Source organism: Protopterus annectens, chromosome 2.part1, assembly GCF_019279795.1.
Source record: "Protopterus annectens isolate FY-2018-M chromosome 2.part1, PAN1.0, whole genome shotgun sequence".
NCBI classification, from domain to species: Eukaryota; Metazoa; Chordata; order Ceratodontiformes; family Protopteridae; genus Protopterus; species Protopterus annectens.
The window spans coordinates 1,338,748,781-1,338,764,642 of record NC_056729.1 but is presented as its reverse complement, the minus strand read 5'-3'; the positions used below and the strand labels follow the sequence as shown (position 1 = coordinate 1,338,764,642).

The 15,862-nt window shown below is 40.7% G+C and overlaps 1 protein-coding gene across 1 annotated transcript in view; it reads right to left on the bottom strand.

The window, feature by feature from the left end:
* The window catches only part of CRTC3 (CREB regulated transcription coactivator 3), a 1,604,530-nt gene that overhangs the window by 282,620 nt on the left and 1,306,048 nt on the right, over nucleotides 1–15,862 (bottom strand). The window contains exon 13 of the mRNA XM_044063561.1: nucleotides 11,944–12,180. Coding sequence (XP_043919496.1) covers nucleotides 11,944–12,180 — 237 coding nt within the window. The remainder of the gene's footprint in view (nucleotides 1–11,943; nucleotides 12,181–15,862) is intronic.

Below are 15,862 nucleotides of genomic sequence, written 5' to 3'. Positions count from 1 at the left end.
GTCACCAAACCTAGGGAGCCTATAAGAATAACCAGACATCCTTGCACAGGTATAAGATATATTTTGGAAATTTTATGAAAATTTGTATAAAGCAGAGAATTGTGGAAATAAAGAGCAGTGAAAACAAAGAAAGCGCACAAATGGAAATATTTATGGAAGACTTAAGTATGCCATGATTAGAAGCATATGAGGCTCAGGAACTAAAAGTTAAGACAGGAAGAGACGAGATAAAAATGGAGATGTATAATCAATCTTCAGGAAAGTCTCCAGGAAAAGATGGTATTCCTGTGGAAATTTAGAAGTTAGGAGGGAAGAAAGTGATAAAGATCTGGAAAACTTTGTGTAACAGTATTTTAAAAGAAGGGGAAACACCAACATCTTGGAAGAAAGCTATGGTGGATGCATTACCTAAACATAATAACCATCAGAACCAGCTTCATATAGAGACATTTCAATTTTAAACCATGATTATGAAGTGTTTATGTCTATAATACCTAAAAGAATGTCAAAGATGTTACCAAAATTGAAAACATATGCATCAATGTGCTTTTGTGGAGGCGTGGCAATCACTTGACAACATTAATAGAACAATGATGATCCAGAAGGAAGCAGAATGTAAGAAAATACTACTGCTGCTAAAAGAATATTTCGGTCATATCAAGTAAAAAGCAAATCAGACTTTAGTACATTTTCTTATGAAGCTGAGGAGTCACTTTAGGAATGGTTTTATTTATGTTTAATTCTTCCTGTTTTTACAGCTTAATTGAAGTTGTGTTAAATCTAAACTGCTTTCCTTAGATCAATAACATTCTGATCCTAAGACTTAGCAAAACAGCTAAAACCCTAATACTTGCTTTACATAAAGATTTTGCCCACCTAAAGAATTGGTTCCATATCAATAACTTGGTAATTAAGTAAGCCAGTAATTACAGTTTTTTGGAATCCACAACATATCAATAATTACCCTAACATTTTAATTAAAGTTTCACATGGTAACAGTTTACTGCAGGCCCTAAGACAATAGTACTTAGGTGTTTAGACATAATAAAACCTTTCCTTCAACTCTCTTACAGAAAACTCAGTAGACAAAGACCCAGGCCCTGTGGTACAGATGGACAAAGCCTGGACTACACCCCATATAATTAAAGTCTGAGAGAGGCTTGGGTGCTGCATGAACCAGAATAGGGAAGTAGGGAGTCTTGAGGCAAACACTGGCTCTTGCCTCCTGAGGGAAGATGATAAAGTTTGGTTCAGTGGTATGGCTCGGTGAGGCTACATGTTGCATATCCACACTGCAGAAGGCTGACATGTGTGGTACCACACATGGCATTTATGAGCAGCAGCTAAAGAAGATGCGAGTTTCTGATGGGAGGGAGTTGGGATGTGTGGAGAGGGGGACATCAATTATGGATTGCTGGCACCAATGACCAGACTCTCACCTTCCAGAGGGAACAAACAAGATAGGGTTCCTGCCCTGAAGTACAAATAAATGGGCTTTATGACTCTTGTCTTGGCTTGGAAATGAATGGGCTTGGCTTCTGCCTGACACAGGAGAACGAATGGGGAAACTGAATGGTGAGGATCAGGAAAAAGTCCAATTAAAATAAGTCTATAAACTCTTCGACCTCCTGAAAAGGAAGTTGAAGGGCAATCTTTATAAATGTCCTAATTCCACACAAGCTTGAATACTGGAGCACTCAACTCACTCCATATCACTTCCACCATCCAAGTAACTTAAAATAAAATCTATCATTTATCAAGGATTCCCTGTTACAGCTTGAGCTGTCCTTTGAAATGATTTTATATTCAAACAGAAATTTTCTAACCACTGCTCTTAATTTATAAACTTGCTTTGCAGCAAGCCATGCACAAGAGAGGATGCCCCTTATCCTCAAATGTGGAAAGACTGGCGCTAAGCACTTGCTTGGTGAAGACTCTGTGCAGAGTAGAGAGATAACAGGACATAGAAGTGAAATGCAAATGAGAGGTCCCCAATGAGAATCTGGAATATTATATGTTAGAATTCGTAAATATGATATAACAACAGGCATATTTCATTCCTAGGGTAAAAAGCACTTCATTCAATAACAGGGGAAGGGGGGCATTTTGAATTTTTTACAGCATTATAAAATAGTTTAGACTGAATGGGTCTAAGAAGATTCTCAAAAGGTTATTTAGTGGTTACCAAGAAAAGAGCAAAGATTTATCCTTTTACTGGTGCTGGGACCACCTTTGCATTCCATGAATTGCAGAAGAATGTATAGCTTGCACAAAAAAGGTGGAAACTGCAAGAGTTTTGTTTTATAGTATGACATCACAATCCTCTTTACCCAAAGTAAGAAGAAACCAATTTAACCAGTTTTGTTTTCAAAAATATAACAGCTACTCATCCAGTGGGTATTAGGGGCTAGGAGTGTTGTACTCACTGCTAAGAGTTACTGGTACTGGCTGAGACCAGTCCCTGGTCTACGGCCTGGCTGTCTAGCCTTAATCCTTTCTCATTCCACATGTTATCTTTTCTGAGGCTGTCTTGTCTGTAATCTACCCTTGTATGCTTCCGGCACAGGGATCTCTGTTTCATGGGACAATTCCTAGAATACCTAATACAAGGATATAGAATGTACAGTTTTGTACCTACTATAAATGTAGATGTCCGATATATATGCAACTGTAGTCCTTACATATGGGTTGTCCTGCCTCAGGCAGCCCTCGGTCGGCCGGATTCCAAAGTCTGGGTCCGGCGTCGGCTGATGTCGCCTCCTCCCCGGCGTCAGAGCGGCTGGGGTATAAAAGCATCAGCCGACGCCATCTTCCTCAGTGTTTCTTGCCCCAGATGCCAGGTGCCCTCCAAGGAAGGCTAAATTTAGAACTGGATAAAAAATTCCAGACAAACACAATAGCAATAAACAGATACACCATAACAGATATCCCCAGCTAAGTATAAAAGGAGGGAAGTGGACCCAATACACAGAGGGGTAGGAGGGAGGGAAAACCTGACTGCAGTTGCATATCTATCGGACATCTACATTTATAGTAGGTACAAAAATGTACTATGTCCTTCAAGAATGCAACTGCAGTCCTTACATATGGGTTGAATACCATAGCCAAGCTGCGGGTGGTAGGTTCTAAGATAAGGATGGTGTAGCTAAAATGCCCTGCAGGACTGCCGAAGCAAAGCCTGCTCGGGATCTGGAATATAAAGGCAGGTGGTAGTGCTTGGAAAATGTATGCACGGAGCTCCATGTAGCAGCTTCTAGAATGTCCTTTGTAGCCACCCCTCTTAGGAAGGCTGTGGAGGTGGCTGTAGCTCTGGTGGAGTGTGGCCTGATATTGGCTGGCACACCCTTTCCATGGAAAGAATAACAGAATCTGATGCAATGTCCAATCCATTTTGAAATTGTTTGTTTGGAAATTGCCTTTCCTTGCACTCCAGGAGCGTATGCTACAAATAGTTGGTCAGACTTTTTGTTGGCCTTTGTTCTGTCCAAGTAGTAGCGTAGTTGTCTGTGTATGTCCAAAGTGTGCAGCAGCTTTACCCCTTTATTTTGAGGATTGGGGAAAAAGGTGGACAGGTGAATTGCTTGATTTAGAGACACCCTGGATATCACTTTTGGCATAAAAGAAGGATTGGTTCTTAAAGAAACCCTGTCCTGATGAAAAATGAGAAATGGAGGTACTGCCATGAGGGCCTGTATCTCCGAAACTCTTCTTGCTGAGGTAATTGCCAACAGGAAAACTGTTTTCCAGGAAAGAAATTGCAATTCTGAAGATGCTGCTGGTTCAAAAGGAGGAAGAGTTAATTTTTCCAACACGAAGTTGAGGTCCCATGCAGGCACTGGTGGTTTTCTGGGAGGCTTGATATTCTTTATCCCTCTTAGAAATTGTCTTAGTAAAGGATGTGAAAACACAGGAGGATCAGTGTTGTATGATGCTGAAATTGCTGAAGCGTGTATTTTTATGGAAGAATAGGAAAGTCCATTATGCAGCATTTCTGCTAAGTATTCCAGTATCTGTGGGATGCTCATTACTGATGCATCCTGTCCCTCGTTGGTATTCCAGATGTTGAATCTCTTCCATTTGGCTGAATAAGTCTTTCTGGTGGAAGGTCTGCGTGCTTCCAATAATATTTGTTGAACTTCCTTGGAAAGAGAGATATGGGTAGAAATCATGGAACCCTCCAGGCTGTCAGCTGCAGAGTTTGCAGGTTGGGATGAACCATCCTGTAATTGTGCCGAGTCAAGAGTAGAGGCCATTGAGGCAGGGGCCACGGGTTGGTGCAAGTTATGCTCCTTAGTAATGGATACCAGTGCTGTCTTGGCCAATCTGGAGCTATTAAGATGCCTTTCGGTTGCTCTGCTTTGATCTTCAGTAACACCTTGGTCATTAATGGTAGAGGTGGGAATGCATAGATTGTTAGAGAGTTCCAGCTGAATGAGAGAGCATCTATTCTCCAGGCTTGTGGATGGTGTGTCCTCGAGCAGAACTTTTTCAGATGATGATTGAGGTGGGAGGCAAAGAGATCTATGTCTGGCCTCCCCCATGCATAAGTTATTTGAGCAAAAATGTCTGGATGCAACATCCATTCGTGCGGGTCCAGGATGTTTTTGCTTAGACTGTCCGCCAGAACATTGTCCCTGCCCGGAACAAACTGGGATTGCAGCTCTAAGTTCAGTTTCAGGGACTTTTCCCAAAGAGTCATTGTTAGTCTGCAAAGGGGGTAAGAATGAGTACCTCCCTGCTTGTTTATGTACCACATAACAGTGGTGTTGTCTGTCTTTATTAGCAGATGGCCTTGTTGAAGATATTTTCCGAAGGCCTCGATTGCATGAATTACTGCTAACATCTCTTTTTGATTGATGTGTAGATGTACTTCCTGGGGGGTCCATTGCCCTTGAATGCATCTGCCCTCCATGTGTGCCCCCCATCCATGGTCTGAGGCGTCCATTGTAATGGTTTGGCTTGTTTGTTGAAAGGCATACCTTTGTTTGACTGGCTTGCTTGGGCCCACCACAAAAATTCCCTTTTTAGACATGGGATGAGTGGGATAATTGCTTCTAAGTTGTGGCTATGTTGAGACCATAGACTTTTTAGGTACCATTGCAGTTTTCTCATGTGTAGTCTTGCCAGTGGAATCAGTAGAATGCAAGATGCCATGAAACCCAGGGCCTGCAGGATTTTCCTTGCAGTCATCTGGGTGAGCTTTGCTAGGCTTTTGAAGTAATGTGGTAATTGTTCTTGCTTCTCTTCTGTGAGGTAAGCCATTTGTGATTCTGTATCTAGTTTGGCTCCTAGAAAAATTATTTGTTGGGATGGCAGTAGTCTTGATTTTTGTAAGTTGACTGTGTATCCCAAAGCCTGTAGTAAGTAAATGACATAATTCAAGTTTTTTGTCAAGGCTTGCTTGCTGTCCGCTTAAGGCAGTCGTCCAGGTAAGGGTATATTTGTATCCCCTGGAGTCTGCAGTGTGCAATTACTGATGCCAGGCATTTCGTGAATACTCTGGGCACAGTAGATAAGCCAAAAGGCAATGCTGAGAATTGATAATGCTCTGACCCTGCAAGAAATCTGAGGTATCTTCTGCAACTGTGTCTGATTGGGACATGCAGGTATGCCTCTTTGAGGTCCAGAGTAACCAGCCAAGACCCCTTGCCCATCATGGGAAGGAGTTGCTGTAGCGTCAGCATTTTGAATTTTGGTACAATGAGAAAAGTGTTTAGAGCGGACAAGTCCAGTATAGGTCTCCATTGCTTTTCTTTTCTTGGAACAAGGAACAGTCTTGAGTAAAATCCCTGGCCTTGTTCCTGAGGAGGAACCTTTTCTATTGCTTTGATTTTTATCAGCTTTGAAACTTGTTTGAATGCCTCTGTCCTTTGATTTTGTGGCAAGTTTGGCATGCCTTGTCTTGTTGGTAAAGTATGGAAGTGGAACCTGTAGCTTTGGTCTATTATGTCCAGAATCCATTTGTCCTTTGTTAAAAAGTGCCAATTTTTTGAAAATAAGGATAATTTTCCACCTAAAGGTGCTTCTCTTTGAGCCTTGGTCGGCGGTGTCAAAGTCAAGTCATTGTGATTGTCCCTGTGGAGCAGGGGATGTCCCTGCGCCACCTCTCTGATTAGTTGGTTGCCATTGGCGTCTTCTGTAGGAGCCTCTGTATTGCCCTCTTCCTCGGGTACGCCTGTTTTTTCCTCTTTGAAACTTGTCAGTGTCTGGAAAGGACCAATTCTTAGAAGGCCAATTCCTGCTGAACCTTGGTGGCTGAACCTGGAGGAAATCCTTGACTGTTTGCACTGATTTAGCCTTTTCCTCAATTGATTTCAACACATCCTGAGCATTAGCACCAAATAGCTTGTGTTTTTCCAGAGGTGCATCTAGAAGCTTTACTTTAACATGATCTGGCAATGCCTGTTCTTTCAACCATGCATGTCTACGAATGACTGCCCCTGTCATAGCTGCCCTACATGAAGCTTCCAATGCATCATAACCACACTGAAGAAAATTATTGCTAACCTGCTGAGTGTTATGGAACAAATCCTGCAAGGCCTTTCTATCTAAAGGCTCAGGAGAGGTTAACTTTTTCTGCAAATCATCCATCAAGAAATCCTGATACTGAAACATATGAAAAAGGCAATTAAGGGCTCTCATGGCAAGTGTGGTTGAGGTATAAACGTTTTTGCCACACCTCTCCAGGGACCTAGCTTCCCTGTCTGAGGGCAAAGGATTTTTGGCCGTGGATGCGGCCACCCCTTTGGGCCCCTGGGAAATTGTTTCTAGATCAACAGAATGGGCCTTAAATAAATGTTTGTGAGTCTCAGGAACCCTGTAGTATCTGTCTGGCTTGACAGGAGCAGGGGGGAGAGAATCAGGAGAAGCACTCAAATCTGAGTACACATCATCCAGTACATCTAACACTGGAGGGATAGCTAAAGGCCTGTGTTGGGGAAGCTTAAGGAAGGTACGAAGCCGCTTCCTGGAGTCAGAGAATTCCTGACCTTGCCACTGAAAATGCTCTCTCATGGAGTGGAGAATTTCCCCAAAAGAAATATCCTCAGGAGGAGAGTCAGAAGGAATAGATTCCTCCGCATCAGAATCCTCGTAGACCTGGAAGGACTCTTCCTGGGTATCTGAGTGATCAGAGTCACCAGAGGCTTCATCTGAAGAAAGGGTGTCTGTATGCTCAACCCTGGGCCTTTTGACAGAAGGTGGCTGAGAACCTCTGTCAGGATGGGCCTGGGAGCCTCTGATTAAGGAAATTAAATCTGCAGCTAAAGTCATAATTTGTTTATCAGTAGTGGGCTGAGGCAAAGCTTTAGGAGGGTGAGACTTAGCCTGGCTGGCAGCCTTAGCATGTGTGTAGGCCTTGATAGACATAGACATAGGGGGCCTAGCTGCCCCACGTGCTGGAGTCACCTTGTCCACGGGTATGGTCTCAGGCAAATCCTGGGCTTCAGTTTCTGGAGGAAAATCAACAACCGGCACCGGCGCAGGCTCCGGGGCCAGAGTGATCGGTAAAGCGGTGTCGTCGGTCCGGAGCGGCGGAACAACCACCTCAGAAGAGACCGATGCACTCGCGGTAGTTTTTGGCGTGGTGTCGGTGGAAGTCGCGGGCCGAAAATGTCGGTCCCGATCTTTCCGTTTTTTGGAAATATGTGGTGTCGGTTGTTCCGACGGCATGTTATAAGAATATTTATCGCCAAAAAAGTCTTCAGCAAACTCTGCCCGGCGCCTGAGTGTGCGCTTATTGAAGCAAGCACAGGCGGCACAGGCCGAGACGTTGTGGTCTGGGCCAAGGCAGGGGAGGCAGTAAGAATGGAAGTCCTTATGAGGTATTTGTTTACCACAAGACAAACAGTTATTAACTTTTACAGTTTTTTCTGACATCGGCTGAGGCAAGAAAAAGGTTCCCCAATGGGGTACTTAGCTTTTTGATGACTTCGGATATGTAAAACACAGGAGCTGACCGACCGGCACTTGTGAACTGCTTCTGCTTCGGGCACCGCGCGACAAGAAAGATTGAGGAAGATGGCGTCAGCTGATGCTTTTATACCCCAGCCACTCTGACGTCAGGGAGGAGGCGACATCAGCCGACGCCAGACCCAGACTTTGGAATCCGGCCGACCGAGGGCTGCCTGAGGCAGGACAACCCACATGTAAGGACTGCAGTTGCATTCTTGAAGGACATCAGTTGCTTGGCAAAGTGCATAGATTTCCACTTCTCTTCCAGTTTCTTAACATTTCGTACAAGGGACAGTCACTTAGACAGTACACCCAGGTCACACCTGATAAATGGTGGTTAACAAACATATAAAAATAAAATTAAAAAAGTTACATCTGCGAAAAAAAAATTGTCTTCGCCTGCAGTATGAAAGCACTTCATCCTTTCTCTTACAGAGTTACTAGAAATGTCTACTCATGCTCTTTATTTGCTTTAGGGTGTCTGCTAAGCATCATAAGAGTCTGTCAGTTAACAGCACAGATCCCAAAGATAGCAGAAGTGTACCCTATTATATTACATCTATCTAGTACTCTGAGTAATGATCCTCATACAAGTTTGAATCCTGATCTCAAAAACACAGATGCTTGATCTGCTAACATGTTTTTATACTGGTATCTGTACTGCTCTTTTACCCTATAAAGTATGCATGGACCTTTGGTCACAGAGGTTTACAAAACATTATTAAAAATGACCTATGCAGTATTAGGAAGAGAGCTGAATGACTACATCTGCTCTTAAGATTCTGACATCTTGTCTATGTGACAGTGAGCTCCTTCACTGCCTAGTAAAACTGATCATCTTACAAATCAATACATCTGGGAGAAGCCCAATGAAATAGTGCCCCTCCCATCAGTATTTCAACAAAGGGGAGAGTGATGTGGCTCATGTAGTCCAGATCGAATTTTCTCAGGCTGAAATCACATGACCTTTTGGAGAAGGACAGGTCTTGCTTTCTCATTTTTTGCTAAATAAGCATAAAGGGGTGTCCTTTCCCTTTTTTGTAAAGTAATCCCTGAGATGGTAGGTAAAAGAGGTTGTGCAAGCAGTGGCATGACTCTATGCCATGTTACATGCTCCTATGTAAATATTCTTCAACTAAACTTAGTAAGAACTGAAGCAGACATCTCTATCACAGATACATGGGAATCCACTACCTGGGTTTGAAGCACTAAAAGATGCCCTAGTCAATAGAAAAAAAATATCCACCAAAATACTTGTACCCTCATGAAATTGTGCTGGATGGAAATGGGAAGATTCTAGGATCCTTCTAAAGACAGCTGGCATCCCCAGTGGATGCAATGGAAAAAACATCCAGTTGTGATGCACTTACTAAAATATCTAAGGTCTGACCCTCACGTGGAAGTACATCTCCACTTCCTTTCTCTGAAGGGGTCATTACAGGTACAACAACTGCATGGTCAGGCACCTGGATCTCACCGGGATTGGGTGAGCAAACTAGTCTCACTAAGTAGATGATCTTTTTGAGCTATGATACAGAATTGGAAGTGCCTAGACACAGTAAGGCTTTGCTGAGTCTAATTATGGCCGCTGCCAAAAAAGCAATTACAAGAAAATGGAAATCAAAGTCTAAACCAACTTTACCAGAAGTAGTGAATATAGTAAAAGAGATGAAGCAACTGTAATTGGCATCTTTAGAAAAGGGAAGGAGGAAACTACATAGGAAAAATGGGAACTGTGAGAACATTATATGCAGAGGAGGAATGAGGTTTAAAAGAAAGCATAATTTGAATAAGCTATGTAACACTTAATTGACAATGGCTGGATATAAGTGATGTATAATGTTTGCAACTACAGTTGTCTCAACAGGATCTGCAATGCATAATGTTTGCAACTAAAATTGTGTTAATGTGGTTTGTTTTTCATTGATACAAATGTAAGACTGCCTATGTCACATGTTATAAATTAATAAAGAGGTCCTTTTGTTTAAAAAAACTGCAAGGTCAGCAGGGTCTCTACTGACACCTACTTGCTTTCCAAAAATTATTTTATTAGCACTTTCTTTAATTTGTTCAGCTTTCAATGCAGGTACTTCCCAGGGTTAGTTTTGATTTTCTTTATTCCCTTCAAACTGGGTGAAGGTTTGTCTGTTGGGGGAGGGGATGGCATCCCTTGTTCCAGCAATGCTATGTTCTGCAAAATCTGTAAAATTTTAAGTTTGTCTAACCAATGCCTTTTTGTCAAAGGGCTTACAATGTTCACACATGATTAGATCATAATATTTGCCAAAGCAAACACTGTAAATGATGGTCCTTTGATGGAATCTATCTCCCAAAGGTACACTTGTTGATGATTTTTACAAGTATATCAGGCACTGAAAAATAAAAATGAAAATAAACTCTAGCCAAAAATGTGTACAAAATGCTAAAACAAAACAGAAAGATGAGACAATTATAAAACAGTTTACTTAATCACTCTTGAAGCTTTGAAAATGCAAGAGTAGATGGAGAAGTACAGTTAGCAAACTCTATTAATCAAACAGTGGTATACTTATTATTCATTGAAGAACCTGGGTGATATCTCTGCTTCTTAAATGAATGCTTGTTAGTGGAAGTAGCCTGCTACAGTTCAAACTGGAGATTAGGTTCTTGGTCCTCAACTCTGGATTAAGGGAGTACTAGATGACCTAGCTACAGCCCTGGAAGAAATGAAGAATCTTTATTCACTGATAACACAGTCTGGGTGAACGTTTTCCTCAAAATCAACCAGGTCTTGTTTGAGTTACAGCAAAAAATAAGAGAGACAAAACATGCTGAACAGCCACAGGGATTAAAAAGACTTGTCAACCGAGCCAGTGAAGTCACCATGAAAACAGTCACCTTCCTTGTCTCTTTATCAACATTAAAACCCATTGCCACTAGAAAACAAACAACAAAGAAGTCAGTGGCAACAGGCACACACACTAGCACACACTAAGGTCTCCCATATGCAAATTAGCTAGTAGCCCATTCCAGACTCTAAGATTAAGAAACAAACTGATAATTCACAATGAGACAGCTGGTGAACTGAGATTTTAACTGTACTTGACTCACAAACACAGTTTCAAACTCAAGCCTAACAACATCTAAATGGACAGCAGATCTGTTGGTGTTGAAGCACCAAATTAATTGCCCTTTGTTTCAGAAGACCAACACCTGGATACAACAAATCTATACATAAAATTGTCCTCTTCTAGAGGCCTGCCAAAAAAATTTCCCAAATTGTTCAGTTGGAAGGAAAGGACAGGGTCTTCTGTCATAATGCAGTTACTTGCTGCTTTACTATGACTTCGCTTAGAAATTGCTAAAAGTTATCATCCTCTTACAATCAGAATAGCTCCGTCATTAAATTCCCTTAAAAATTATCTTGACATGTATGGGAAGTAAACAAATACCAACATGGAATTAAGATAATTAACATTTTTTTAAGCTCATAAACTAGAATACTCAATCAAAAAACAGTAAGAAACTAAAACATAATCAAGTAACAAAGAGTGTACACATTAAAAATGTTGGCAAAACACACCTAAAGGCACGAGTCATCAAAACTGAATAAAATTACTTAAAACGCAAAAGGCGTGTAAGATGTAGCAACCTTTTTCCTCCTACAGTGGCAGTGATAAAGCAGGAAACAGATGGTAGTGCTTTACAAAGAAACAAAAAACAATTAGTTAAAACTGTGTTCATAAATGGAGTTGGAGACATTTTCATATCACAAACATATAGCAACAAGACAAACTGTCAAGCAAATATATGCACTCAGCATTGAAAATGAAAATAAAATCTGAAGAAATGTGACTACCACACTTTTAACATAGCTGAATACCAACAGTGATTCCATTGCAAAAGGCATCCTGAACATTTTTTTTAGGAAAACTCGTGGTCTTTACAACTGTGTTTCCTGTTATGACATACACAGCAAAATAGTGCGCAAGCATATTTTTTGTTACTTACACTGGTACAGTTTAAATCAAGAGACAAGTGGTGCAGAGGAGACACTGGTTGTTGCTGCTGGTGCAGAGGAGACACTGGCTGTTGCTGATGCAGGGGAGATACTGGTTGTTGTTGCTGCTGCTTCTCTCCTTCTTGAGACTGGTGAGGCTGCTGCTGCTCAATGGACTGCTGCTGTTGGTAAAGTGGGTAAGGTGGTGGGGGTTCCAAGGGTAAAGGGCTTCTGTCTACTGAAATACCCTACAAAAAATGAAAATATCCAAATGAAATGTTACCATTTTAGCAAAAATCAAAATAAAACACATTCAGTATCAGAATCAATTAAATGTCCCTCAAAAGCTACATTAGTTAAGCCATCCTATTATCAATGCAAATTTTCACAGTTAATGAATCAACTAAGCCACTAACCAAATGACGCTGCAGTGCCATGCAATCCTTACAAAGCAGCTCTGCATCATAAAATTATTTTGAGTACAATGCCTTCATTAGTGGTGAGAGATGACAAAGTGCGAAATGTTCAGCAACATCATACAAAAATGTTTAATGACATGAATTAAGGAAAAAGGGTACTTAGAAATTGCAATCAAACTGAGTTGATTATCACAAAATCAGGCAGTTCATGAATGATCTGAGAAACTAGAAGGAAAAGGAAAGCATATGCGGTTCCTTGAGGAGTTTAAACAAGCAAGAAGTGATGGAGAAAATTTAAGTAGTCAGGATACAAACAGAAAGATTACTGTGGATATGGTATAATGGATAAAATAAGCCAAAAAGGATGAAAACATCATAGCCACTAATGCAGTAAGTATAAAAGGAAAAACATTCTATGACACAAACATGAAGAAGAAATAATGACTGTGATTTTGCAAAGATGCAAACCATTTCAATAAATATCAAAAGACCCTGATAACATTTTTATCTGCCACTAAAATGCCATCCAGATTTCATTTGGAACATTCTCAATTTCGACAAATGCTATTTTCAGCACATATAAGCTGTAATGATCATGGTCACTGGTTCAATAACAGTAGACAAACACACAATGAAAGAAGAACCGTTATAATCTTTAATAAACAGAAACAAGTTGAAACTATGCAGGATAGGGTAGTTATGCGGGTACTTCCCAGAAGGAGTAGTGTTTATGAGCAGGTGAAAAAGACAATTGTGCAGGCCAACAAAATTTAACCCATGCAAACCTCCAGGAAGTCTGCTAACGAGGTGTCAAATTATTGACTATTTGAACACTGAACAGCAACTGACAGCAGCTAAGAGTTATAGTAATTTTAAATGTGAGAAAAAAATTTAGATTAAACAAATAAAGATGGTCAGTATCGTAGTCATTCAGTTAAAATAATTTTCTCACAACTAAACTGCTTAATTGCAACAGCAAGTGACACAAACTTCAAGACCATGAATACGTTATAGAGAAACAGCAATATAAATGATCTGCTATTCAAGTACTGTAGGCTTTAGTGGGACAAGGCAGCCCACACCACTAGCCCTGCAGGAGTATGGTATGAATAATTTCAAGTTCTGATCATATATTTGCTTGTGAGAAGCGACAAAACAGTGTTAACTTTAGCTGGCCAGCAGTGTCAAAACACAGGCTTATGCAGTTATCTTGATAATTTGTTATGAGAAATCAGCATCATTTTGTTGCAAACAATGACAAGCACAGCCTGTGTGACAGCCTCTCAGTTAACATGTTGTTTATTCTGTGTTGTGCATCAACACCAACTTATTTCAAATCAATTACACTAAGCAAGGTATATGTATTCTGATCTATTTTGCATTTAGGCAATCGCTCATAGTCTCTTTATGGTGGAAAAGTGATTTTGTTCAACTGGTGCTCTCTACCACTTACACCGGTTAGGCAAAACTACAGGCCCATTCAGCTATTATACCTTGGCACAAAGCTAATAAAATACAGACTAGGATCAAAAATCATATCAAACAGAAGGCAAATACTAACAGGGGCATATTTATTAGTTCTGCTTTCTTATGGAAGTGGTGCAGTGAATTAATCATCATCCAGAAGACATTCTGGAGGAATCTAAAAGGGCTGACCTATAAGCCACTTCTACAGTCAGAAAAGGGAAGTTTTTCAACTCTGAGTAAAGTTGACCGGGATCCATCCAGTCTATCATTTCCCCAAGTAAGAGATGAAATGGTATTATGATTGACCCAGGTGTGCCAAGAATAACCAGCTGTAGGAGCAGAGTGAGTTATTGTACGGTGATAGAACAGTTGTACACCCTACCTAAATATTTTACTTCACAGTTTGTACACAGTCATCAACTATATTAGATGCTGGGAAGCCACAACATGAACAGGCACAGCACAAGAGGACATGATGTCAACGGAGTAACAAACAACATGAAAAAACCCTTCATACTTAACGGGTAAACTTCTATGGAAGGAACAAACAACATGAAAAAAACCTTCATACTTAACGGGTAAACTTCTGTGGAAGGAACAAAGAAGCAAGCTGCCTATCTGATGTCACAACAAAGAGGGAAAAGAACAAATACTTATGATTAATTTACAACTACAGAACCAGCTGCATGGGCCAAGAAACTTGATGTCATTGCTCACAAAGGGACAAATGAATCTGTCAGAAAAAGGATCAGAGTAGTACAGCAGGAAGAGGTTAGGCCCTAAGATAAGCAGCACACAGACATTCTGTGAAATGGTGCTTGTCCATGGATTGAGTTATGACATGCTGTTTTCCATCATCATGATGATAAAAAAAAAAAAACAGCTGCACAGTAATGCAAACCCAGGGCTCTGAATGACGAAGAGCTAGACTAGCATGATCATCTACATAGGCATGGGAGGGACCAAGATCATGTGTGACTCACTTAAGGGATCCATTAACAGCTACATAATCAAGCCACGGAGAAGCACAGAAAAAAATAACAGATATGCACTTCCCATACCAGATAAACAATTAGGAAGACTTCATCAATGGCAGCCATTTGTTTGGTTTTCCTCTTTTGCTAACCAAATCTCACAAAATTTTTCTTTGTAGTCCCCACTCTCAAAGGGGAGGAGGTGTTGCTGGCAACATGGTGTCATTTAAGCTTAAGTCCAGGATGAATTCTCAGTTCAACCACACTCCACTAAGTAAATAAAATCTATAAGACAGGGAACTACATGCATACACAAAATACAAGAATATAACAAAATATACTTAGATTTAAAGGAAAATCCATCCACAGCAATGAAAGGCCATCCAGCAAAGATGTAAAGCTGGAAAGGAAATATGTGCCCAGTGCAAAGGGCTTCTATGATTTAAAGTTACACAGATGTACAGAAGTACTGTTATACCTGACTCTGGACACATTCAACATCAATTAAGTGCATGTACGAATCCCAAGTAAATTGCAATTAAACCTCCCTAGTGGCCAGACATTGAGGCATGTCTTGACTGGGTCCCAAAAGACACTGAACAAGGCACAACTACTTAAATCAAAGTCCAAGCAATAATGCTTTACAGATGTATGAAATAAAAAGTAAGCAGCCTCACAAGAGATATCTGATATAATGCCACTTATAAGTAAACTATGGAAGCAGCCACACCACTACTACTACAGTGGCTTTTGACAGCTGTATGGCAGGACATAATGCACTTAGCAATACACTTAGGTTTTCTTCCAAAGTGCAGGGTCCTCTCTACATAGACTGAAGGAAGCAAATAACTGTTCTTTCCTAAACTTAAAGCCTTTCAGGTAAAACCTGAGATAGAAAGTACATGTCTAGGTTATTGATGGATCTCTTTCTCTCTCTCTTCCATGGAAAGAAGCTGTATAAATGAGCAGAACTGATTTAAGAACAATTTTAATAATACTATTATGGCAAAATGTGGATTAGTCCTAAGGGGCACCCAAGCAGTGTAAAAGACTAAACATAGCTCCCCACA